Raw genomic sequence first — 26,073 nt, 5'->3', positions numbered from 1 at the left:
CCAAAACTGACCTGGGAGCAGGGCCGGTGCAAAGAAGTTTCACGCCCTAGGCGAAACTTCCACCTTGCGCCGCGCCCCCCACCCTGCCCCAGCAGCTGTCTCTGCCCTGAGGTGCCCCCCATGGCAGCTCCCCTGCCCCCGGGGAGCTGTGCAGCAGCTCCACACCTCTGCTCCGCCTCCTCCCCGAACACGGTGCCCCCGCTCTAATTCTTCTCCCCTCCCAGGCTTGCGGCGCCAAACAGCTGATTGGTGCTGCAAGCCTGGGAGGCGGGAGAAGTGGGGTGGCCGCTGGGCTGGGAGATGGAGTCTGAGCCACACGTCTCAGCGCGCCTCCGGCAGCCCAGCCCAGGAACGCTGTAAAAATATTTGGGGGCACCGCTTTTTGGCGCCCCCAAATCTTGGCGCCCTAGGCAACCGCCTAGTTTGCCTTAATGGTAGCACCGACCCTGCCTGGGAGGGGACTCTGTCTAACTGGGCATAGGTTATGGCTCCCCTCTAGGTAGTAGCTACAATGTCCCATGCACAAGGCCGGCAGGACAGTGTCAGCAGTAGGTCAGGGTGCCTTGGGGGGCACTGAACCGGTTGAACAGAGCAGTCAGGACTGGGAGGATGGAAGACTACAGGCCCCAGAATGCAACGCGCCACCAGTCTGTCCGCTCACGGTGGCGCATTGCATCCTGGGGCCTGTAGTCTCCCACGAGCCCAGGCCTCGAAGGCAGGGAATTGTCGCCGGGCGCCATGTTATGCAAATCAGGGGGCGGCACCTCGGCCGCTTGCCCTTGCCCCCAGCCGCACGGGGGCGGGGCGGGCAGGCTCTGTCCCAGGCTGCTGCGCGGCCGCGGGGCGAGGGAGGCTGAGGGCCGGGGCGCGCGATGCAGCGGGTGACGGTGGTGCTGGGGCACCTGGCGGCCAGGCCTGCCGGGGGGCCGGCGCTGCGGGCGGCTCCGTGCGCGGGGGTAGCGGCGGCGCCCGGCCGGGACGGGGAGCAGGGCGATGACGTGGTGGTGGTGCACGGGCTGCGGACCCCCATCGCCAAAGCCAAGCGGGGCGGCTTCAAGGTAACCCCGGCCCGGGGGACCCCCGGGGGTGGAGGCTGGGGGCCCAGCCCTACGGGCGCATTGGCTGGGGCCTGAGGAGGGGGTGTGCACTGGGGGAGCACTGAGGGGAGGCGGGGCTGGGAGGGACCTGAGGGGGTGCGCTGAGGGGAGGAGGGGCTGGGGAGGAGCCCTGAGGGGTGTGCGCTGAGGGGAGCCCTGAGGGGAGGAGGGGCTGAGGGGGTGTGGGCTGGGGGGGGAGCCCTGAGGGGAGGAGAGGCTGGGGGGGGCAGAGGGAATGTGCACTGGGGGAGCCACTTTGAGTTGGTGTATCCTGGTCCATGGGCAGCTTGCGTCTGATGATGAGCTTTGGAGAGGTTTGGTGGGTTGTTTGAAGGCCAGAAGATGGGGTTCAGGAAAGATTTCTTTCAGGATGGAGTTGCCATTGAGTATGGATTGTAATTGCTTGATGATACCCTCTGTGGGTTCCAGTGTGGGGTGCTAGATGGCAATTAGGGGTGTGCAGGTGGAAGAGGGTTTATTTCTGTACTGAAGCAGGTTCTCTCTGGATATTCTCACCTGGATCTAGCCTGGATATGGATAGAGAGCTCTTTAATGTTTTTAAGGAGGTAAATACTGATAGGAACTGTGTGATCATGGGAGACTTTAACTTCCCGGATATAGATTGGGAAACAAATGCTAGTAATAATAATAGGGCTCAGCTTTTCCTAGACGTGATAGCTGATGAATTCCTTCATCAAGTAGTTGCTGAACCGACGAGGGGGGATGCCATTTTAGATCTGATTTTGGTGAGTAACGAGGACCTTGTTGAGGAAATAGTTGTAGGGGACAACCTTGGCTCGAGTGATCATGAGCTAATTCGGTTCAAAATAAATGGAAGGATAAACAAAATTGCATCTGAGACTAAGGTTTACGATTTCAAAAGGGCTAACTTTACTAAATTAAGGCGACTAGTTAGGGAAGTGGACTGGACTAACATATTTAGGGATCTAAAGGCAGAAGACGCCTGGGGTTACTTCAGGTTGAAGTTGCAGGAGCTGTCAGAGGCCTGTATCCCGAGAAAGGGAAAACGGGTCGTAGGTAGCAGTTTTAGACCGAGCTGGATGAGCAAGCGTCTCAGAGGGGTGATTAAGAAAAAACAGAAAGCGTACAAGGGCTGGAAAATGGGAGGGATCAGCAAAGAAACCTACCTTATTGAGGTCCGAGGGTGTAGGGAAGCAGTGAGAAAGGCAAAGAGCCGGGTGGAGATGGACCTAGCGAAGGGGATTAAAACCAATAGCAAAAGGTTTTTTCGCCATATAAATAGGAAGAAAACCAAGAAGGAAGAAGTGGGACCGCTTAAAACTTTAAACGGAGTGGAGATTAGGGATTATCCTGGAATGGCACAATATCTAAACGAATATTTTGCCTCGGTCTTTAATGAGGCTAATGAAGGGCTAAGGAATCGTGGTAGAGGGACTGATGGGAATGAAGATATGGGGGTAGACATTACGGTATCTGAGGTAGAAGCCAAACTTGAACAGCTTAACGGAAGTAAATCGGGGGGCCCGGATAATCTTCATCCTAGAATATTAAGGGAATTGGCGAGTGAAATTGCAAGCCCGTTAGCGATGATTTTTAATAAATCTCTAACCTCGGGGGTTGTACTGTTCGACTGGAGATTAGCTAATATAGTTCCTATATTCAAGAAGGGGAAAAAAAGTGACCCAGGTAACTACAGGCCTGTTAGTTTAACATCTGTGGTATGCAAAGTCATGGAAAAAATTATAAAGGAGAGAGTGGTTACGGACCTTGAGGCCGATGGCAACTGGGACAAATTACAGCATGGTTTTACGAAAGGTAGATCGTGTCAAACCAACCTGATCTCCTTCTTTGAGAAAGTAACAGATTTTTTTAGACAAGGGAAATGCGGTGGATCTAATATATCTTGATTTCAGTAAGGCGTTTGATACGGTACCGCATGAGGAATTACTGATTAAATTGGAAAGATGGGGATCGAAATGAAAATCCAGAGGTGGATAAGGAGCTGGTTAAAGGGGAGACTGCAGAGGGTCGTATTGAAGGGTGATCTGTCAGGTTGGAGGGGGGTTACCAGTGGAGTTCCTCAAGGTTCGGTTTTGGGTCCGATTTTATTTAATCTATTTATCGCTGACCTCGGAACCAAAAGTAGGAGTGGGCTGATAAAGTTTGCGGATGACACCAAGTTGGGAGGTATTGCCAATTCGGAAAAGGATCGGGATATCCTCCAGGGAGATTTGGATGACCTTATAAACTGGAGTATTAGTAACAGGATGAAATTCAATAATGAGAAGTGTAAGGTTATGCATTTAGGGATGACTAACAAGACTTTTAGTTATAAGCTGGGGACGCACCAGTTGGAAGTAACGGAGGAGGAGAAGGACCTAGGAGTCCTGGTTGATCGTAGGATGACTATGAGTAGGCAATGTGATGTGGCCGTTAAAAAAACTAATGCGGTCTTGGGATGCATTAGGCGAGGTATTTCTAGTAGAGATAAGGAGGTGCTAGTCCCGTTATATAAGGCATTGGTGAGACCTCATTTGAGTATTGTGTTTCAGTTTTGGTCTCCCATTTAAAAAAAAGGATTCAAACAACTGGAGTACAGTAGAAAGAAGGGCTACTAGAATGATCCGAGGAAAGGCCTGTCGTGTGAAAGGAGACTTGAGGAGCTCGGTTTGTTTTCCTTAACCAAAAGAAGGATAAGAGGAGATATGATTGCACTCTTTAAATATATCAGAGGGATAAATACCAGGGAAGGAGAGGAATTATTTCAGCTCAGTGCTAATGTGAACACGAGGACAAACGGATATAAATTGTCAGTTAGGAAATCTAGGCTTGAAATTAGACAAAGGTTTCTAACAATCAGAGGAGTGCAATTCTGGAACAGCCTACCGAGGGAAACAGTGGGGGCGAAGGACCTCCATGACTTTAAGATTAAGCTGGATAAGTTTATGGAGGGGATGGTATGATAGGATAACGGGTTTAGTCAATAGGTCAATAACGTGCCACACTGGTAATTAGTATAAAGGGTCAATGTTGGGATACTGTTAGCCTTTTCCAGAGGGTCTGGCTGGAGAGTCTTGCCCGCATGCTCGGGGTTCAGCTGATCGCCATATTTGGGGTCGGGAAGGAATTTTCCTCCAGGGTAGATTGGCAGTGGCCCTGGAGGTTTTTCGCCTTCCTCCGAAGCATGGGGCAGGAGTCACTTGCTGGTGGATTATCTGCTACTTGAAGTCTTTAAATAATGATTTGGAGCATTCAACAGCAGAGTCAAGGGAGAGAATTAGTTCAGGAGTGGGTGGATCGGCTTATGTGGCCTGCATCTTGCAGGAGGTCAGACTAGATGATCATAATGGTCCCTTCTGATCTTGAATTCTATGATTCTATGATTCTGTGATTTGGGTGCCCGTTCAGTGGTGCGATCTACTTCTCTGGTGGCATGGCCGTGTTTGGTGAAGGTGGTTTTGAGTGTGTTAAGGTGTGTATCACGGACTTTCTCCTCGGAACATATTTTGTGGTATCTGAGTGCCTGGCTGTAGATAACAGTTTTCTTGGTGCGTTTGGAGTGGTTACTGGATTTATGAAGTTAGGTGTGATGATCTGTGGGTTTCTTGTACATTTCTACCTTGATATAACGCTGTCCTCTGGAGCCAAAAAATCTTACCGCATTATAGGTGAAACCACGTTACATTGAACTTGCTTTGATCCACTGTTGTGTGCAGCCCCCCTCCCCCCCGTTATATCGGGATAGAGGTGTATATAGTTGTCTGTAAGGTTCCAGTGTTGAAGCTGATTGTGGTGTTCAGGAAGTTGATGCTAGTCTGGGAATGTTCCAGGGAGAGTTTAATGGATAGGTGGCTGCTGCTGAAGTACATGCCTCAATACAGAAATAACACCCCCCCATCTGACAGCACACCTCTCTTTGCTTGAAAGTTTCTCTCTCTCACTAACAGAAGTTTGTCCAATAAAAGATATTACCTCACCCACCGTGTCTCCCTAATATCCTGGGACCCACATGGCTACAACAACACTGCATACTTCACAGTATGTGCCATTTTTCCTTTCAGGATACTACTCCTGATGAGCTGCTCTCTGCTGTTATGACAGCTGTCCTTACGGATGTCAATCTGAGTCCTGAGAAAGTGGGAGATATCTGTGTGGGTAAGTGAGTCCTCTTCATCCCGAACTTAAACTTCCAGTCTCGGGCCTCTCTCTGAAAACAAGAGTGCCTTTTGTGACCAGTGGATGCCATCTATGCAGAGCTCTGAAATCAGTACGCTATTAACACTACACTTGAATAGTATTAGCTTAATCTCCAGTGCGTCCTCTGCTGGGAGGCTGTTTCCTCTTCTATCAGGGGTATGGACTCTGATTTAAGAGTTCTTCTAAAACACTGACTCTGGTGATCTTAATATGCTCAAGTGTCTACAGAGTGTTAAATAGCCAGGGTAAAGGAAATGCAGCTAATCAGTTGGAATTAATGTCTTTGCATGCAGGCAATGTGCTGCAACCTGGAGCTGGGGCTTTCACTGCAAGAGTTGCCCAATTTCTAAGGTAAATTTTCTTCCTCCTTGAGTGAGACTCCTTTTGTTGTGTTCTCTGGCACCGATTTCTCCTGGGTACTGAGAGAAAAGGGGAGATGTGATTCTTGAACTCTTCCAAAGCTAATGTCCCCATATCTTTAAACTAGAAGTTAAACCTTGACTTGCAGTTCGAAGTCCCTACTTATTTTGTATCTTCTCACACGTTTCAGACTGGGAGGATCAAGCTCTACTGCACAATATATTGTTAGCTTTTAATATATTCTCTTACATGTAGTTACCAATTTCTAACAAAACTAGCAAAAATGAGGTAGAAAAATAATTTTGGAAGGCAAGAAGGAAATTGGTAACGGTCTGAATAGCCTTGCACCCCTAGAGGTGAATTCAGGTTGGGTTGGTAGTAACTAAGTCATTACTGCACAAATGATGTTTAGTGGCTCTTGTGAAATAATTTGTTGGCTCTGCCCAATACCTCGTGAATCATTGTCTCAGTTTCTTGCACCAGCACAACTGGCAATGATAGCAGAGAGGTTAAGGACTGAATTCTCTTCTCATTCCTAGTGGGGTTCAGTGGATGTCAGGGTTGTCATTGGTGCAGTGTGACTAAACAGATTTTATTCTACAGGGACTTATTGTACCTGCTGCTGTTTGTACCACAATACAGATCACTGAGTAGTCTAGAGGTCTTTTCTACACTACACAGTCGGGTTTTGTCAACAAAACAGTGGCGGTGTACACACTGCAATGTGCCTCCCGCTGATTTAACTCTCTTGCTACACCAGCATAATAAAACCATCTCAACGAGTGGCATAGAGCTTTTTGTGACCAAGTGAGAGCAACACAGTGTCAGTGTAGACACTGCGCTTGCTTATGACACCCTAAGTGGCCTCCAGTTGGTATCCCACAACGCCCATCATGAGCACTCTGGTCAGTAATTTGAATTCCACTGCCCTGCAGCCAGGTACACAGGCATGTGCCCCTCCCCATTTAAAGCCCCAGGAATTTTTGAAATTCTGCTTTCTGTTTGCTCGGTGTGGACAGTTCACATAACATCTTTCAAGCTGGCAATGCCGATGTTCCACAGCAAACACGCTCCTGTCTGGAGTACACTGGAGTTGTTGGGTCTGTGAGGAGAGAAGGCTGTGCAGTCACAGCTCCAATCCAGCCATAGGAACTTTGACACCTACGAGCAGATTGCTCATGGCATAGAGGAGAAGGGGCATGAAAGGCACACGTAGCAGTGCCGTGCTAAGATCAAGGAGCTGAGGCAGGCATACCGGAGGCAAGGGAGGCCAACAGTCTCTTTGGTGTGGCACCAAATGCATGCCGCTTCTACAAGGAGCTGCATACCGTCCTCAGCAGCGACCCCCCCCTCTACCACCCAGAGCCCTGTGGCTACTTCAGAGGGACTAGAGGCAGCAGCCAACAGAGTCAACCCCGAGGATGAAGTGATGGACGAGGAGGTAGAGTTGGAGGAGGATGTGGGACAGGAAACAGGGACATCCGGCGGTGTGGCAAACAGGACCTATTTTTGACTCCGGAGCAGTCTAGCCAGTCCCAGCGCTCTGGCTTACCTGAAGCGGGAAAGGGGGAACTTTGGTAAGTACTTGTTTTGTTTTGATTCTACACAGTTACATGAGGTAGAAGTGTCCTTTATTTTGTTACATGGTGCACATGGGAGAAGGGATAGAAATTAACAACACTAGATACTGTTTTCATCTACTTCTTATTCCCCATGCAGCTACACAGTGGGGATCCTGCAAAAAGTTTCTTAATGCACACCGGGATCACCTGGGAGTCCTCCATAGAGGTCTCTAGGAAACTTTCCCGAAGGTACTCTGCAATCCTCCGCCAAATGTTCCTTGGCAGAGCTGCTTTGTTTCCTCCCTCCATTGTAGGAAACTTTGCCGTGCCAGTCAGCAGTTACTTCTGCAGGAACCAAAGCAGCACACAGGCGAGCAGCGTGTGGACTCAGTCTGAAACCGCACACATGCAGGAGATGCCCCTTGCATCCTTGGTTACCCTCGGTAGTGAGATATCAACTTCAGTCACCCACATCTGTGGAAAACGGTGCCAGTATTCAGAATAGTGTCCCTAGGTGCTTGTACTGGTCCCCTTCTGAAACCATCCAGACCCTTTGTCTCATTCTGCATCATCTCCATCTGGGCCAAACTTATTATGTTTAGTGCTCCAGCCATGTTGTGTGCTTGCCAAGGGAAAGCGATAAAATGTATGTAACTTTTACAATTCAAGATTGTGAAAGCACACACAATACTGACTCTGTGTATTGTTTCTTTTGCTTCTGCAGAGGTGCCCTTTAGGACCAGCTCCTACACACCAGTGTAGCGCCTCCATCAGACAAGCAGGCGAACGAGGAGTAAGGAGGACATGTTTTGGGAAGTGCTGCAATGGTCAGATCTTGCAGATAGCGAGCACAGAGTGTAGAGAGAGACAGTAAATGAGAAACTAGAAATGGATACCCAGGAGAGGAGGCAGGGCAGGAACGGATAATAGAGGGTCAAAGGAGCAGATGATAAAGCTCACAGAGCAGCAAACAGATGCTCAGGTCCCTGATTGTGCTACAGTTGAAACATATCCGTGCTAGAGTCCCCCAGCTACCCATACAGAACTGCATTCCATGCCCTCCACAAACTCCCCATACACATTCCTCTCATGTCTCTGGCCCTTGCACTCCACCCCTAGGGACATGTTCCATAATGACAGCTGGAGTTATACGCAGCTATGGGATCCTCATTTCAGAGAGTGCTGCTCAGTGTCATGTCTCCTGTAAGAAATGTAAATCTGTGTATTGCTGTTTAATAAAAACTTAGTCTTACAAGGCAGTGATTCTTTATTTGTGTCCTACACGCAGTGGTTGCAGCAGAAATGCATACACATTGGCAGTTGGCACATTTGCAGACTACAGTTGAAATTCAGGCAGCAAACATTACAAGGGTCATTCAAGGTGGCAAGTAAACAATGCCTGGCTGAACGCTTTACAGAAAGATACATTACTGGGGCGCACTGTCAAAATGCTACTTCAAAGCCTCCCTGATTTGAATAGCCCCCCTGTTGAGTCCTTCTAATTGCCATGGTGTCTGACTGCTCAAAATCAACTGCCACGTGATCCACCTCAGTGCTCCATTTGTGGGGAAACTTTTCTCCTTTGGCTTCACAAATATTATGCAGAGCAGAGTAGGCTGCTATGACCATGGGAATATTTTTCTCATTGAGGTCTAAACTGCCAAAAAGACAATGGAGCGACCCTTTCATCTGTCAAACACATATGCTACAGTCATTCTGCACCTGCTGAGCCTGTTGTTGAAGCAAACCTTGCTGCTGGGAAGATTTCCGGTGTAAGGCTTCACGAGCCACGGGAGTAAGGGCAAGGCTGGGTCTCCTAGGATCACTATGGGCATTTAAACATCCCTTATTGGAATCTTCTGGTCTGGAAAGAAAGTCCCTGCATGCAGCTTTCTATACAGACCAGTGTTCCTGAAGATGTGTGTGTCATGCACTTTCCCAGACCACCCTATATTGATGTCAGTGAAATGCCCACAGTGATCCACAAGCGCCTGCAATATCATAGAGAAGTAGCCCTTTCTATTGATGTACTCCATTTAAAGATGGTCTGGGCCAAAATTGGGATATGCATGCCATCTATCGCCCCACCTCAGCCATCCATGATTTCCTGCACATTGCCCAGAGTCACAGTCCTTCATAGCAGATGGTGATTAGTGGTCCTGTACACTTGTATTGCTGCAACCCCCACAGTGGACTTCCTAACCCCAAACTGATTCAGGACTGACCGGTAGCAGTCTGGAGTTGCTAGCTTCTGCACAGGGATTGATTGCCACATGCTTTTCCAGCTTGAGGGCAGCTCTCATTTTAGAGTGTCTGCACCACAGGGCAGGAGTGAGCTCCGTGCACAGTTAAAGGAAGGTGGCTTTGCATATCCTAAAGTTCTGCAGCCACTGCTCTTGTCATCCCATACCTGCATCACAATCCAGTCCCACCAGTGGGTGCTTGTTTCCTGAGCCCAGTAGCGATGGTCCACTGTGCAGCTGCTCCGTGAATGCCAGTATCAATCCTGAATTGTTTCTTTCCATGGCACACAGCAGGGCAGCTGCCACAAATTCCTGTTCAGATTTGCAGCTCATGAAATACTGCATGATCAGTTGCGTTGTGTTTGTAACGCTCATCAGAAGACTGGAGAGCCGTGCAAGGAGCCATGCTTTCGGGCAGAAATGGCGGGTGCAAAGTTTATAGGGGCATTTGAAAAACAGTGTGATACATATTCGGAATCCCATGGGATGATGGGATTTAGAAAACTGCATCATGGGGCTGAGAGCCCACCCCCATGATGCACTACGATCCATTCCCAGAAATCCAAGTGGCAGACGGTGGCGATTTGCACAGTGGGATAGTTACCCACGGTGCACTGCTCTCCCTGTCATGCTACAGCACCAACAGTGGACAGGCTTCGCTGAAAGAAGGAGCGTTGTGTGAACATGCAGAAGTGATGTAATTACAGTGGTTTATGATCGTTGATGTAACTTAAGTCAGTTTAACTCTAGTGTAGCCATGGCCTTAGAGCAGTCTGACAATAGGTATGTCTGTTGTGTTAGAATTGATTGAGTTAAAGATAATTTAAGAGATTAGTTTCCTCTTTAAATTGTTATTGCTTTGGTATGTGGTGTCTTTCACTCTGTGCCTTATCTATTGTGTCTTCTGTTCTAGTGGCATTCCAGAGACTGTACCCTTATCATGTGTTAACAGACAATGTTCCTCTGGGTTGCAAGCTGTGATCAATATAGCTGGTAAGCATGTAAGGAGCATTATGGGCAGTCAGACAATCAGAATTTTCCTTTATTGATGGTGATTTAGACTGCTGGATCCAGACTCTGAAATAATTATTTCATCCCTAATTCTCTCTTCCCTATGAATTTCTTGTACTTTTGAGTCTGAATGAATATAGCCTTTAGGTCTGGAAGAAACCTTCTGTGAAGATCACATAATTCTACTCTGTAGAAATGTTAGTTAAAGGAACTCAGTATAGTCATAACAATCCTCTCTGAAAATGATCATCTGTCCTTGAAAAAGAGCGAGCTACCTTATTCCAAGAAAATATGATCCTCTGAGTAACAAGATACTGAACAAATATTTACTGCTAAGTGGTGGTAAAAATGTTTACACAATACTTTTGTTGCAGGTGGCATCAGAAATGGGTCTTATGACATTGGTTTGGCCTGTGGGTAAGAATATTTCTATATAGACATTTACTCCTGTAGACTTCTTGATAGCGTTTTGCCTTCTATAACATCTCTCATATGAGAATCTCAGAGTGCTCTCCAAATAAACTACAGAGCTCCCTTGAGGTAGGCATTATCCCCATGTTACAGATGGGTGAATAGAGTCTCTGAAATTAAGGTCTGGACTTTTTTTAAATGACTAGTGATTTTGGGTGCCTCAAAGGAGGTGTTTTAAAGTGGCCTGACTCTTTCAGAAGTTTTGAGAACCCACCCCCTGAAAACCAGGCTCATTTAAGGTATGTCAAGCAGGGCACTCAGTGTACCTAGTTTCTCTTGAAAATGTAGGCCACAGTGTCACAACAAGGCAGTGAGTAATCTGAGAATGGAACCCAAGAGCCGAGTGCTAGTTAGTCATCCAACCCTTATAAGCCTTTTTTAAAGAATTGGTTTGTTAGGCCCCTCTGGTGCCCTGCCATCGTGCACGCTTTTTGTGTCTGGAGATCTAAGGGCCTGAAAAAATGCCATCCGTGATTGGCTTTTTATAAGCCTCTGGTCAGCTTATGTTGATCTCAGATCCCAGTTGTCTCATATATAGAAATGAACATCTCATCTGTGCTAGTCACTGATGTTCCACAGGAGTGTAACAGATATTTCTTTGTGCACTGCTATAAATGCATTTGAATTAATACAAGGTGCTTCTTCTCTTAGTGCTGGTGACTTTACTGGAACAGTGAGTGGGATGAAATGTACTAATGCTGTACAGAGTAATGAAATCATGAGCTGGGACATAACACACTTCAAAAGAATCTGAATTATACAGAAGCAAAATCTTTTAGATTAAAGTAGTGGGTGTGCGTTTACCTCTGAAGTTTCCAATCTGGCTTGGGTTACTAACCTAAATCAGTAGGGAGATCACTTTGTAGCCTTCAATGACAATCTGTTACCCTATCATTGCTCTTATAATTCAGCATCATTGAAAATCTCAGTTTAAGCAAAGATTTATGAGAGTTAGGGTATGTCTGCAGAGTAGCTGGGTGGCGTAATTCTCAACAAAATTGGAATAACAGACTTGGTGGGGTAACTCTCATGGCTGGAGCACAGGCATGGATAGGTATAAACTGTTCAGGAAGGACGGGCGTGGAAGAAAAGGTGGAGGAGTTCCACTGTATGCAAGAAAGCGATATGATTGCTCAGAGCTCCAGTATGAGAAAAGCCTGTTGAGAGTCTTTGGGTTAAGTTTAGAGGCGAGAGCAACAAGTTTGTCGTGGTGGGCGTCCGTTAAAGCCCACCAGACCAGGAGGAGGAGGTAGCCCAGGCTTTCTTCTGACAAGTAACAGAAGTTTCCAGATCACAGTCCCTGGTTCTCATGGGGGACTTCAACCACCCAGACACGTACTGGGAGAGCAATACAGCAGTGCGTAATTCTCACGTCAGGAAGACATATATGTACGAGCTTTGCTCGAGCTAGTGCACTGAAAATAGCTCAGTGGCAATGGCAGCTCGGGCTAGCTGCCCAACGAATACAGTCCCACTGGACTGCCTAGGTATAGCCTAAGCGCCTGCCTGTGCTGCCGTGGCCACACCACTAGTTTTTAGGCGCTAATTTTGATCTAAACTAGTGTGTGGATGTCTGCTCGAGCTGAGAATTGCACCCCTTGGCTGCTGTGTAGATGTACCCTCAGGTAAGAGGACTAGTCACTACCCTTCTTAGAACTGCAGTGAAGTAACACATCTGTCTGATGGATGTGTGCATAGCAAGTGGCATGTACCAGGAACATTCAAATTCATTTCTGTTAACGTGCTTGTTCCAGGAAGTCTTTCAACAGTAACCCACTGAGTTGATGCAATTTAAAGGCCCTGGATGGCTCATGGCACTGGATCCAGCCCTTTCACCTCCTGATCCACAAGTTGTTGGGCTCAGTGCAGGCAGGAGTCACTGGGTGAAATTCTCCGGCCTGTGTTATGCAGGAGGTCAGGCTGGATGATCACAAAAATGGTCCCTTCACATCTTGTGTTTAGTAACTTTATGGATTTTAATGAACAAATGTTAAACAAAACAGCGTTTATGTGCTGATCCCTTTACGTAACCAGACACTACCTGAGGCAGTATTCCCCTCCCACTTGTCTCCCTTTACCTTAATCATGCTCATTTGTTGTCGTTCACTCTAACTTAGGGCCTGAGTTTTGCCATCCTTACTCTGAGTAGTTTCAGTGGTGTCAATTTAAGTAAGGAATAAGGTACTACTCAGAGTAAAGGTGCAGGATCAGACCTCTAAATTGTAGGCTCCTTGGGGTGAGGCTTGTTTTCCTGCTTGCCTGATGGTGGTATATAAATAATGTGGCTGGAAAATAGATACATGGATGGTATAGCATATAAAAACAAACCCTTATCCCATCTTAGGACTCACGGCTTGATTTAAATTTACATTAACTTATTAGTATAATAAATGGCTTCATAATCATACAATAGATGTTTTCATTTCTTAATCTCTTATAGGACAAAGGCTGCAGCGTCTGTGATCTCTTTGTTGGATAGTAATCCTTTCTTGTTCATGTTGTGCAATACAAGACAAATGGCACCACTCACATGAAGTCTCTCTGTAGTAGTTTCCTTAGCACTTGCCCTGTTAGGCTCCTAGCCAGTTTTTTTTAAGCTGTAGCTCTTGCAGTTTTATTGCTTTTGTTTATATTTTACCAGTGGAAACTCTTGCCTAGAAACGTTTGCTTTCCCATTATGTTTACTGCAGAGAAAGGGCTCCCAGAATGACCAGTAACTCTCCTTCCCATGCTGGAAAATACTAGAAATGAACTGACACTAATATTCTGCCCTAGAAAAATAACAGGCAGCTTATTCTGTAGGGAGGTGGTTTTACTGCTTTACATTTATGTTGCTGATTGAAACCAGAGTGAGGCACAGGTCAGGTACCAGTTGCCTCTGCAGTATGATATATAAGGTTTTATTAGGATTCTGAGCTTTTGACTGCTAATTTTGACTCTGCTAATTTGCATGATTTTCTTCTAAGGCAAACTAGTAGTAAATTCTAACTTTTCTTCTTCCTGTTCAGAGTGGAAACAATGTCCCTCAGAAATGTAGGCAGCCCTGGAGATGTTAGCTCACGTATGATGGACAATAGTAAAGCCAGAGATTGCCTTATTCCTATGGGGTAAGTATTATTTTCCTTCCTAGAACTTAGTGATTTTCTTGACTGTGTATCTCATAAGACAGTGTTTTGTTATATTTAAAAATGCACCAAACTTATTGTCTCAAACTCTCTCTCTTTAATGGTTGACCTTTAGATCCGCTACTGAAGTTTGTGCACTTCAGCGTTACCTATGGTTATGGTAGAAGATTAATTGTATAAGGACTGGTAGTTATCCAGACCTTTTGAAAGCAGTCTTCGTTGTCTTACAGTAAAGATCAATGGCTTAATTAGCAGGAGTAGGAGAACATTTTTAGTGTTTCTAGAAATTTTGCTGCATTTCACAAACACTCAAGTTTCTATTGCTTTCCATTGTGGAGATGCAGCCAGAATCACATTAGAGGCTATCTCTGCACTCCCCTTCCCCCTAAGGGCTGTGTGTGGGGCCTTTGCATCTCTCCCAGCCCCTCTTCATTTGGAGAACAAGTGAGCGGATTTGCAATGTGATGTAATTCTGTCATCTGGTACTGCAGAACACTAAGCCCAAGGAGGGCTCAGTCAACTTGAGAGTAGAGCTTGTACTCTTCCTTCTCTGCTTGTCTTTGATGGCAAATGGAAATTTAATAAACTTCTGTCTCGGTGGATTAATACCAGTGGTATTTTTTCCCAGAATGACCTCAGAAAATGTGGCAGAAAGGTTCGGCATTTCCCGAAAGAAGCAAGATGACTTTGCCATGGCTTCTCAGCAAAAGTAAATACATGGGTTTTATTTGTGCGCCAAGGAAATAAAAATTACGTGGATAATCTAAAATGCTTGGTTTCTGTAGAGAAAACTTTCCTGTTTCCCATTAACAGTTTTTGTGTTATCCTGTGGTAAAGGTTTAAAATGTAACATTTCAAATAAGAGCAATGTAGTGAGGTATAAATAGGCGACAGCTAAGAAAACGAGGATCCTGGTGGAGGTGGGGGTAGCTGTGACTCCTGAACTGTAATGGGAGTCACATGACTAAACCCCCTTCTTAGCATATGCACAACATGTCTGAGTCGGCACGTGACAAGGATTCATCACCAAATTTGGTCTGCTGGTTGGATCATTAGCTTCCCTGGCTGAGGCCGGGTACTGACAGGGAGTGCAACATGAATGCTGATCCATGCCCCCCGCTAAGCCCACTGTGTACATATCGCTAGAAAACTTAGTCTAGAGTGTTTAGAGTATCTGTAGTTGAGATCAGGCTTCCTATATTTCCCACCACCCAGATGGGTCACAGCTTTCATGATTTCTGTGAAACCCAAAATACGGTTGAATGTGCTTATACTGGCTTTAGCTAGATAGCTTGAGATCCCCTTGGACTGAAGTCGAATGCTGTGGTACAAGGAGGCTTTTCTGGAAGGGAAAGTGTGGGTGAAGACACTAAAAATGTCACTTCTAGAGAAGCCCTAAACTTGTGAGTGTAGCTGGCAGTCATTGCTGTGGGTGTTTTGCTTCATATGAGCCCAGTACAAACTCTGGTAACCTATCCTTTCCTTCGATTTAAATTATTGCAAAACTAAATTGATTGATTTCCTGGTGACAATAGAACTGTTCTGATAGATAATCCGTTGCTGACTATGGATTATCTGCAACAATTGGCACCAAGGAGTCAAATTCAATTACAGTAATAGTCTAATCCAGTGGTTTTCAAACTTTTTTCTGGGGACCCAGTTGAAAAAAATTGATGATGATGCCCACGACCCAGCGGAGCTCGGGATGAGGGGCTTGGGGTGTGGGAGGAGCTCAGGGCTGGGGCAGAGGGTTTGGGTGCAGGGGTAAGGGCTGCAGGGTAGGGACAGGAATGAGGGGTTCAGGATGTGGGAGGGGGCTCTGGGCTGGGGGTTGCGGTGTGGGAGGGGGTCAGGGCTCTGGGCTGGGGATGCAGGCTTGGGTGGGGCTAGGGACGAGGGGTTTGGGTGCAGGAGGGGCTCTGGGTTTTGGGGAGGCTGGAGCAGGGGGTAGCCATGTGGGAGGGTGTCAGGGCTCTGGGCTGGGGGTGCAGGCTCGGGTGGGGCTGGGGATGATGGGTTTGGGTGCAGGAGGGGCTCTGGGTTTTGGGGAGGCTGGAGCAGGGGGTTGCGATGTGGGAGGGTGTCAGGGCTCTGGGCTGGGGGTGCAGGGTCTGGGGTGAGGCCAGGGATGAAGAGTTTGGGGTGCAGGAAGGGGTTCTGGGTTTGGGGAGGCTCAGGCCTGGGGCAGGAGACTGGAGCGTGGAATTGGGGCATGGACTTACCTCTGGTGGCTCCTGGTCAGCGGAGGCAGGCTTCCTGCCTGTCCTGGCACCGCGGCCTGCGCTGCGCCCTGGAAGCAGTCAGTAGCAGGTTTGGCTCCTAGGCGGAGGCGTGCAAGCAGCTCCGAGTGGCTCTCACCCGCAGGCACTGCCCTTCCCCTCAGCTCCCATTGGCCAGAAACCGGCCAATGGGAGTGCAGAGCCAGTGCTTGGGGCAGTGGCAGCGCACAGAGCCCCGTGGCCCCCCTGCTTAGAAGCCAGACCTGCTGCTGGTTGCTTCCAGGGCGCAGCGCAGTGTTGGAACAGGTAGGCACTAGCCTGCCTTAGATGCACAGCACCGCTGACGGGACTTTTAACATTCAGGTCGGCGGTGCTGACCAGAGCCGCTGGGGTCCCTGGGTGCTGAACAAGGCGACCCAGTGCCTTATGTGGATCACGACCTGAACTTTGAAAAAACACAGATCTAATCAGGTGTTGCCTGGTCCAACTATTTATGTAATTTAGGAAGCTACTGCACAGGCTAACCTTTAGATTTTGGCCCTGCTGCTAGAAAATTTGGTGTGGTAACTTTTCTTATTGATATTGGACCAGTAACATAAAAAGGTATGTGTACACACTCATCCCCGCTAGCAGGAGAAGGGGGTGCTGCTCTGTCCTTGGTCTTGGGGTATCTGCGACTGTACTGGCTCATCCTTCAGCATTTCACTCTTATCTTTCACTTTCCTGAACCATTACATTTGTTCAAGCATCAATTCACTTTTTGAATGAAAGCATGAAGTGGTGGGGTTATATCTGAGCAATTCTTAATAGTCACCTATTCAGTAGATGTTTCTCTTCTCTGACCCATAGGAATAGGAGCATGTGCTGGTGGAGGTGCCGTTTCTTAAATCAGATGTCCAGTAGGGGTCCTTAAACCTTTTGTACTTTTTGAAACAGAGTATTGCATCCTAGTGTCAAAATTAAATTCCAGTTTGGTTAATTGCATTCAGTCCCTCCTAAACAGGACCAGTAATTTTAGTTGAATACAGTATTTTTATTTTCTGTCCCAGACTTAGTGTTTCTCTGGGCTGAAATAGCTGCCACACTCCACTCCACCTGCATTTTGGTGCTAGGTGAAGCAGGGCTGCCCAGAGGATTCAGGGGGCCTGGGGCAAAGCAATTTCGGGGGCCCCTTCCATAAAAAAAAGTTGCAATACTATAGAATACTATATTCTTGTGGGGGCCCCTGCAGGGCCTGGGGCAAATTGCCCCACTTGCCCCCTCCCCCTGCCCCCCCGGCGGCCCTGAGGTGAAGTGATTCTGGTGTATGTAGTTTGATGAATTATGTAACATGCTGTGGAATACTTCTGGGATGAAATTAGATATTTAAATGTTAGAGCATTGTGCCAGTAGATTGCAACACCCCAGCATAAAGTTCAACTTCTCTTTATTGGAAGGCAGACGGGGGTGGGAGAAACTTCATGCATTCTGTGGTAACTAGCAGGAAAAGTAACTGTTGTCATGCTGCTTAGCTTGCTGAGCCTGTACTTAAACTCTTAAAGAATGAACAAGTCCAACCGTATGTTTTTGTTTTGACATTTTTGAAATATTTTGATTTTAGATTTGAAGTGACCTTTTGGTTCAAAATTTCCTTTAATTTTATTTAAATTAAGAGAGTGAGTGAGTGAGAGTGAGAGAGAATTGCCAGAGAACCAAAATATCCATTATTCACCCAGCTCTAGTGATAGCAGGGGTAGAACCTGGCTCTTCCTGCTTCAAAAACATGGCCTCCTACCACTGATGCTAAAGGAGAATTTTCATTATGTTATCAGCATAGGGCCCATTGCGCACAGTTGTGCAGTTTTATTTCCATTTGTTAAAGAACAACACTACACATACTCTACTATTTTTAAGCAATGAATGATGCATCTGTAAACCAATTCCTTCATCATTTATGTTGGCATTAATTAGCTCTGGTGATTTTAGAAGCATTTGGTACAGTCCTACTCCAGATTTTTAACCATTCATGCATTCTATACTAACAGAGCTGCGAGAGCTCAGCAGATGGGATTGTTTAAAAATGAAATCATTCCAGTGAGGACTACTGTTAAGGATGACCAGGGCAATCAGAAGACTATCACTGTGCTTCAAGATGAAGGGATCAGACCTAGTACAACTCTGGAAGGCTTGGCAAAACTGAAGCCTGCCTTCAAGGAAAATGGCTCCACTACAGCTGGTAAGCACTCTCAGCCTGTGAATAGTTATTTGTGAATCAGTGTTCTGTTGGCATGCAGTGTTAGCCATTTTGTTATCCTCCCAGTTCCACCTGCATTACTGGTAACTAAACATGCCCAGGCAAAGGTGATATTGTCAGTGAAATATCTCCCAACAGGTAACTCCAGTCAGGTCAGCGATGGAGCTGCTGCAGTTCTACTGGCCAAACGCTCTAAAGCAACACAGATGGGGCTTCCAGTCCTAGGGGTGTTAAAATCTTATGCTGTGGTTGGAGTCCCACCCGACATCATGGGCATAGGGCCAGCCTATGCCATTCCAGTAGCTTTGGAGAAGGCTGGTAAGGTAGCGTTTTTTGTTCTGTTATACAGTGAGAAGCAAAATGGGGTCCTGGTCCATGGGTAGGGGTCTTAAGTGCTGCAGTATTACAAATCCTAGTGTGATCTCGGTCACTTCAGCTCATGGAGTTATTTAGCAGCAGTGGGAATACTGATTCATTCCATTCAGAATCTTAGAAGAAATCCTGCCTAGGATTACTGTAAGATTCTATTCACATGCATTACAAAATATAAATAATCATTTTGTTTGTATGTGCTCAGAAACTTGCATTGAATCCTTTTACAGTTCCAGCAAAGCGTTAATAAGTGTAATACATGATTTGGTGCTTCTCTCATCTTAATGTGGGTGAGACACTCCAGTCTGAAATCACATGCCTGTAAATTAATCTCATTATTAATGAATACTCTTAATTAAAATGGCAGCTATTTATATTATGTAAATAACCATAGTATTTTACATGTTTTATCCATGGAATTTGAGCTGTTTCTATAATTCCTTTCATACTCCAGGAATCTCACAGAATGAGTTTGGATACAGCTGTTGCAGAAGCTAGGCAAATTTAACAGCCGTTCTTTTGCTCTCACGTCCTCTCTGAAAATATCCTAAGATCTTTAACCTCTACAAGGGTTGGGTGGAAGGGAATTTTGTTTATATCTTATCCAAAAGTCTAGTAGTGATACTTAAATCATTATGCATAATTTTAAGTTTTATGGCGTTTGATATCTAACTATGCTGCAATTATCCATATGTCGGCTCATTCCTGTGAGGGGGAAGTGGAAATGTTTCATTGAAAGCCTTCTATTTAGGAATATTTTCTTTCAGACACTATTTTTTCAGTTATTAAATCTCCTTCTAATGTCTGGTCTCTCTAACACACAGGTTTGACTGTGAATGATATTGATGTATATGAAATTAGTGAAGCCTTTGCTAGTCAGGTGAGACTGCCCATCTTGTTTAATTTTGGATTTCTAGGCTGCTTGGTGGCCAAGCAGAATTTCATATTGGTTACAACTGTAAATGTGACAGATCTAGTAAGAGGGATGTTTAATAAAAACCTAGATGGAATCTTCCTTATAGTGTCTTCTGCTCTAGAAACCAAACTGAAGTGCGGTTAAAATCTCCCTGATTGTATCTTATGGCGTATTTTATAAAGGTGAATTTATAAATATATCAGTCTAGCTCAGTTCCCCATGTGTCTTGGATACACAATGTAGTTCCAGTGTCTTTCATAGAGGTGCATGTAGGTGCTATATACAGACCTGCCATCTTCACTCTCAGTATACAACATAAATCATATAGGCTCAGTTATTTATTTTAAATACTTATTTGGAGTGGTAAATCTGAATGCCATGCTTTCCTTAAATTGTATATTTTGAGCTAAATTCATCTCTTGTGTAAATCCACTGAAGACAACAGACTTACACTATGGATGCATCTAGCCAGTTGTGTTACGTGAAGCTTTGCAATTGTATCCAAATGCAAGGTGCCTAATACTAGGATTGGTAAACTCGAGTGCTTGCAATTAAATGAGGATATTGATATTACAGGCATCACAGAAATTTGGTGGAATGATGATAATTATTGGGGCATGGTAAAACCAGGGTATAGCAATCACAGTATAGGTCATATTGGTGGGGGAATGGCAGTATATGTGAAAGAAAACATAGTCAAATAGACTAAAAATCTTAAATGAATCAAAGAGTACCATAAAATCTGTATGGATAGAAATTCCATGCTTGAATAATAAGTGTATAGCAGTAGGAATATATTACCAACCTGACTGGCATGATGATGGTGATTGGGAGATTAGAGAGGCTTGAAAAACAGAAAATCTAATAATAATGGGGATTTCAACTATCCCCGTATCGACTGGGCACATGTCACCTCAGAATGGGTTGCAGAGATAAAATTCTATATACCGTTAATGACTGCTTCTTGGAGCAGCTAGTCGTGGAACACATAAGGGGAGAGGCAATTCTTGATTTAGTCCTAAGTGCTGCACAGGATCTGGTCCAAGAGGTAAATATAGCTGAATCGTTTGGTAAAAGCAACCGTAATGTAATTCACTTAACATCCTTGTAGGGTGGAAAATACCCCAAAAAACCAACCATAATAACATTTAACTTCAAAAAGGGGAACTACTCAAAAATGAGGACACTAGTTAAATGAAAATTAAAAGGAACAGTCACAGGAGTGAAGTGCCTGCAAGCTGCATGGAAACTTTTTAAAAACACCAGAATAGAGGCTCAAACTACATATATACCACAACTAAAAGTAAAACACTAACTGGTCAAAAAATACCACCCTGGATAAACAGCAGAGTTAGAGAGGCAGTTAGAGACAAAAAGACATCTTTTATTAATTGGAAGACAAATTCTTCTGAACATAAACTCTGGCAAGTCAAGTGTAAAAGTATAATGAGACAAGCCAAAAAAGAATTTGAAGAGCAACTAGCAAAAGACACAAAAACTAACAGCAAATTTGTTTTAAGCACATCAGAAGCAGGAAGCCTGTGACAAAATCAGCGGGGCCACTGTATGATTGAGGTGCCAACGGAACATCAAGGTAGACAAGGCTGTTGCAGAGGATGTGAGGGAGGTTCCCACACCTGAGCCATTCTTTTTAGGTGACAGATCTGAGGAACTGTCCCAGATTAAGTTGTCAGGAGAGGTGGTTTTGGAACAAATTGATAAATTGAACAGTAATAAATCACCAGACCCAGGTGGTATTCACCAGAGTTCTGAAGGAACTCAAATATGAAACTGCAGAACTACTAATTGTGCAATGTAACCTATCATTTAAATCAGCCTCTGTATCAGATGATTGCAGGATAGCTAATGAAACTTTTTTTTTTTTTTTAAAAAGGCTTGAGAGGTGATCCTGGCAATTACAGGCCAGTAAACCTAACTTCAATACCAGGCAAATTGGTTGACACTGTAGTAAAGGACAGAATTATTAGACATACAGATAAACACAGTTTGTTGGGGAAGAGTCAACCTGGCTTTTGTAAAGGGAAATCATGCCTCACCAATCTATTAGAATTCTTTGAGGAGGTCAACAAATGTGAACAAGGATGATCCAATGGATATAGTATACTTGGACTTTCAGAAAGTCTTTCAGAAAGTCCCTCACCAAAGGTTCTTCAGCAAAGTATAGGCAGTCATGGGATAAGAGGGAAGGTCCTCTCATGGATCAGTAACTGGTTAAAAGATAGGAAACAAAGGGTTGGAATAAATGGTCAGTTTTCAGAATGAAGAGAGGTAAATAGCAGTGTCCCCCTGGGATCTGTATTAGGACCAGTGCTGTTCACCATATTTATAAATGATCTGGAAAAGGGTGAACAGTGAGGTGGCAAAATTTGCAGATGATACAAAACTACTCAAGATAGTTAAGTCTAAATCCAACTGCAAAGAGTTACAAAGGGATCTAACAAAACTGGGTGACTGGGCAACAAAATGACAGATGAAATTCAGTGTTAATAAATGCAAAGTAATGCACATTGGAAAACGTAATCCCAACTATATAAACAAAATGATGGGGTCTAAATTAGCTGTTACCACTCACACGAGATCTTGGAGTAATCATGGATAGTTCTCTGAAAACATCCACTCAATGTGGATGTCAAAAAAGCTAGCAGAATGTTAGGAACTATTAGAAAAGGGATTGATAAGAAGACATACAATATCATAATGCTACTACATAAATCCATGGTATGCCCAATCCTTGAATACTACGTGCAGTTCGGGTGGCCCCGTCTCAAAAAAGATATATTAGAATCGGAAAAAGTACAGAGAAGGGCAGCAGAAATGTTTAGGGGAATGGATCAGCTTCCATATGAGAAGAGATTAAAAAGACTGGGACTACTCAGCTTAGAAAAGAGATGACTAGCAGGGGATATGATTCAGGTCTATAAAATCATTAATGGTGTGGAGCAAGTGAATAAAGTGTTATTTGCCCCTTCACATAACACAAGAACCGGGGGACCTGATGAAATAAATAGGCAGCAGGTTTAAAACAAACAAAAGGAAGTAATTCTTCACACAAGGCACAGTCAACCTGTGGAATTCGTTACCAGGGGATGTTGTGAAGGTCAAAAGTGTAACTAGGTTCAAGAAAGAGTTAGGTTCAAGGAGGATCGGTCAATCAATGGCTATTAGCCAAGATGGTCAGGGATGCAACCTCATGCTCTGGATGTCCATAAACCTCTGACTGCCAGAAGCTGGGGCTGGACACCAGGGGTGGATCATTCAATAAATTGCCCTGTTCTGCTCATTCCCTCTGAAGCATCTGGCATTGGACACTGTCAGAAGACAGGATACTGGGCTATCTGGACCACTGGTCTGACCCGGTATGGCCATTCTTATGTTAATCCAGGTTGTTCCCCATTATGGGATACATGCTGAGAACTGACACACGTGATTAATTTCACAAGGACATGCTTGATATGTCTTTCTAGGTTGTGTATTGTGTTGAGAAACTCGGGATCCCAAAGGAGAAGGTCAACCCCCTTGGAGGAGCTATAGCATTGGGGCACCCGCTAGGCTGTACTGGGGCTCGTCAAGTTGTCACTTTGCTCAACGAACTGAAGCGAAGGGGAAAACGGTGAGCATTTAAAATAATGTGGTAAATCGTTGTTTCTGTAAAGTATCTACAAGGTAATGGTCAAAGCTCGTGATGTCCCTTCCTTAAAATGGAGTGTTCATGTTTCTACCATAGCCTGGAGGATAGTAGGAGATGGCAGGCTATTAACTGCTAAACAAGTTGAGTAAGAGCAACTCAGGTGTCTTCAAACAGAGTAGAGAAACTTAGTTTCCTGGTGGATTTACACACAGCTTATTTCCCCACAAATTCTGATGGATAGCATGAGACTTTGAGTACACCTGGAGTAGATCATAGCTGAGCTTCCTGAAGAGGAGTGGAGGGAGGCAGTGTGGTGGTTTTCTTGGGGCAATATTGTGAGCTGATCCCATCCCTTCGTATCAGAGGGTGAGTTTCTCCCTCAACATGACCTCAATCAAAGCAGACTCCTAAAGCTCACCCCTTCTATAACCCATGTCCACCCTATTAATTTATCTGCTTTGATGGCTGAGGGGCACAGTTCATAAAGTGTGTCACTCCCAGGAGAGTGGGTATATCTGTGATGCCATGGGGCATGTAAGAGTTGGCTGAGGAGAATCTTGTACAAGGAATGCCTCTTTCCCACTTCAGGGAAATAGGCACCAGAGACTGTTCCTGAATTAGAATCTTGGTGTTTCTAAGCCACCCTTCAGGTTTGTGGGCAGTATAAATTAACTTTATTCACTGATTTTTTTCAGGCAATCTAGAACCAGAGTTATTGTTTCTAACCACACACTAACTTGTTTTGTTCCAGAGCGTATGGTGTTGTATCCATGTGCATTGGAACTGGTATGGGAGCTGCAGCAGTATTTGAATACCCAGGGAAGTGAATTCCATTGTACAAGAGAAGCACAGCATCTGACTCTTCATTCTCCAATGATAATGAATAATTTGCACTGTAAAAATGCAAGTGGGTTCAGGAATTTTTGTTTAATGGATCTTGTTTACTGATTTTAGGCACAAATGTCTAAAGGGCATAAATTTATGTGCACTGTATCCTGAAATACTTTGGGGTGGGAGGAAACGAGCTTGGTGGCTGCTTCACAGCTAAGGTGCCCAAATGCCAGGGGACATAGGTGAGCTTAATTCAGCCAGTTTTGATCTTAAAAATAGAGGCCCCAATTCATATGCATGTGAATAATCCCACTGGATTCAATGGTACTTGTATGTAAAATTACTCATGTGGAACCAAGGGATCAGGGGCTATAATTCATAAAGATGAAGTTAATGTGGGTCTTGCTTTTTTTAAAGACAGATGTTAAGGTATAGTTGCCTACACAACTAAATGTTGATGCACATGGAGCAATTTTTCCAACACATTATATATGTAGATTTTTTACTTCCTAATGATAAAGTTTTTAAGGGATTATCCTGGGATGATTGATTCAATCAATAGCAACAATGAAAATGTTTGTTTTTTAAAGTGGTTACACCATGGTATTTCAACTATCCTTTATGGCTCATCAGTTTGTCCACATGCCCAGTGTGTGTGTGGTTTTTTTATTATTAAAAAAACTCCCATGTTTTTCTGTTAAACAAATTTGGGCAGAGTAGATGGAATTGTATACAAGTTTATCCATTCATAAATAATAATTTTCTTGTAAATGAGAATGATGAAATAAAAGGTAGAGAAGGGTTGGACAGGCTGCCAAAACTCGTAATTGTGAAATAAAAGCCGACCATTCCATCCTTAACTTTACAGCGTTTTTACTGAATTTTAGCTTGTTTTGTGACTTCTAAAAAAAAATCAGACTTTTTTCTGAATTAACATTTAATACAAGCTCATTTTGTATCTCAGTACCCTAATATAGGACTGATTTTGGCACTTGTAACACTAAGTGAATATCAGTAGCATTCTCCATGAGTCCGTATAGTTTTATTACCCGTGTAAAGACATACTTTTTGTATTGTACAACCATTTCCCTTATATACTATCTTCAGTAGCAGGCTAATGTACTCTGGTCACATTAGGCGTAGAGTTGGAGATAACCTTGAGACAGTTATTCTGGAAGGAATGGTGGAGGGTTATCACAGTAAGGGATGATCAGAAAGGAAATGGATGATGTGTGGTGGCAGATCACCAGAAGGTTAGCTGCCAGAAGTTAGTGATAGGTTGTGAAGGCTTCCAAAAATTCTGCTGTGATGTCACTGATACACAGACACGAATCAATGGATTTAGTTACTAGCTTCAAAAGACCATTTAAACTCCTAGTGCTAACTGTTTTAAAAGGAAATGCACTTATTGTCATCTGACATTACTTTAGAAATGTTTAAATCAGCAGTGCAAGCTGAAAAGTTGTGTCCTGTTTCTTGGTTATGCACTTAACATAATTGTGTACTTGAATATAATTGCTATATTCGAAAAATAAGGATCAGTAATTAAAGGCCACTGTTAAAGATGGGCTGAATTTTTGATATTCTGTCCCCATTAATGGGGAAAAAACCCACTAAACTACAAAGTGAGACACTGAAATCAGAGGGACAGGGAGACCTCTAGTTCCTATCTCTGGAAAAATTAGATTGCTTTGATTTAGATGAGTTACTACAGAGAGAATTCTTTCCCAGGTGTCTGGCTGGTGGTCTTGCTGACATACTCATGGTTCAACTGATCGCCATATTTTGGGTCAGGAAGGAATTTT

The 26,073-nt window shown here is 44.6% G+C and overlaps 1 protein-coding gene across 2 annotated transcripts; it reads left to right on the top strand.

Moving 5' to 3' along the window:
* The first annotated feature begins 853 nt into the window (after positions 1 to 853).
* ACAA1 (acetyl-CoA acyltransferase 1) lies at positions 854 to 25,123 on the top strand. Of its 2 annotated transcripts, XM_039526448.1 has the most exons (12): positions 854 to 1,058; positions 5,141 to 5,234; positions 5,570 to 5,627; positions 10,355 to 10,434; positions 10,827 to 10,869; positions 13,932 to 14,030; positions 14,677 to 14,757; positions 18,292 to 18,482; positions 18,639 to 18,818; positions 19,697 to 19,752; positions 23,274 to 23,419; positions 24,189 to 25,123. In XM_039526448.1, the coding sequence occupies exons 1-12, from the start codon at positions 873 to 875 to the stop codon at positions 24,262 to 24,264; spliced, it is 1,290 nt and encodes a 429-aa protein (XP_039382382.1). In that variant the 5' UTR covers positions 854 to 872; the 3' UTR covers positions 24,265 to 25,123. The 2 variants fall into 2 exon arrangements, with proteins under 2 accessions (XP_039382382.1, XP_039382383.1); XM_039526449.1 differs by lacking the exon at positions 18,639 to 18,818.
* Positions 25,124 to 26,073: the final 950 nt, after the last annotated feature.

The sequence above is a fragment of the Mauremys reevesii genome, linkage group 2 (genome assembly GCF_016161935.1).
Source record: "Mauremys reevesii isolate NIE-2019 linkage group 2, ASM1616193v1, whole genome shotgun sequence".
Classification (NCBI taxonomy): Eukaryota; Metazoa; Chordata; order Testudines; family Geoemydidae; genus Mauremys; species Mauremys reevesii.
This window is presented reverse-complemented; position numbering and strand designations above follow the sequence as displayed.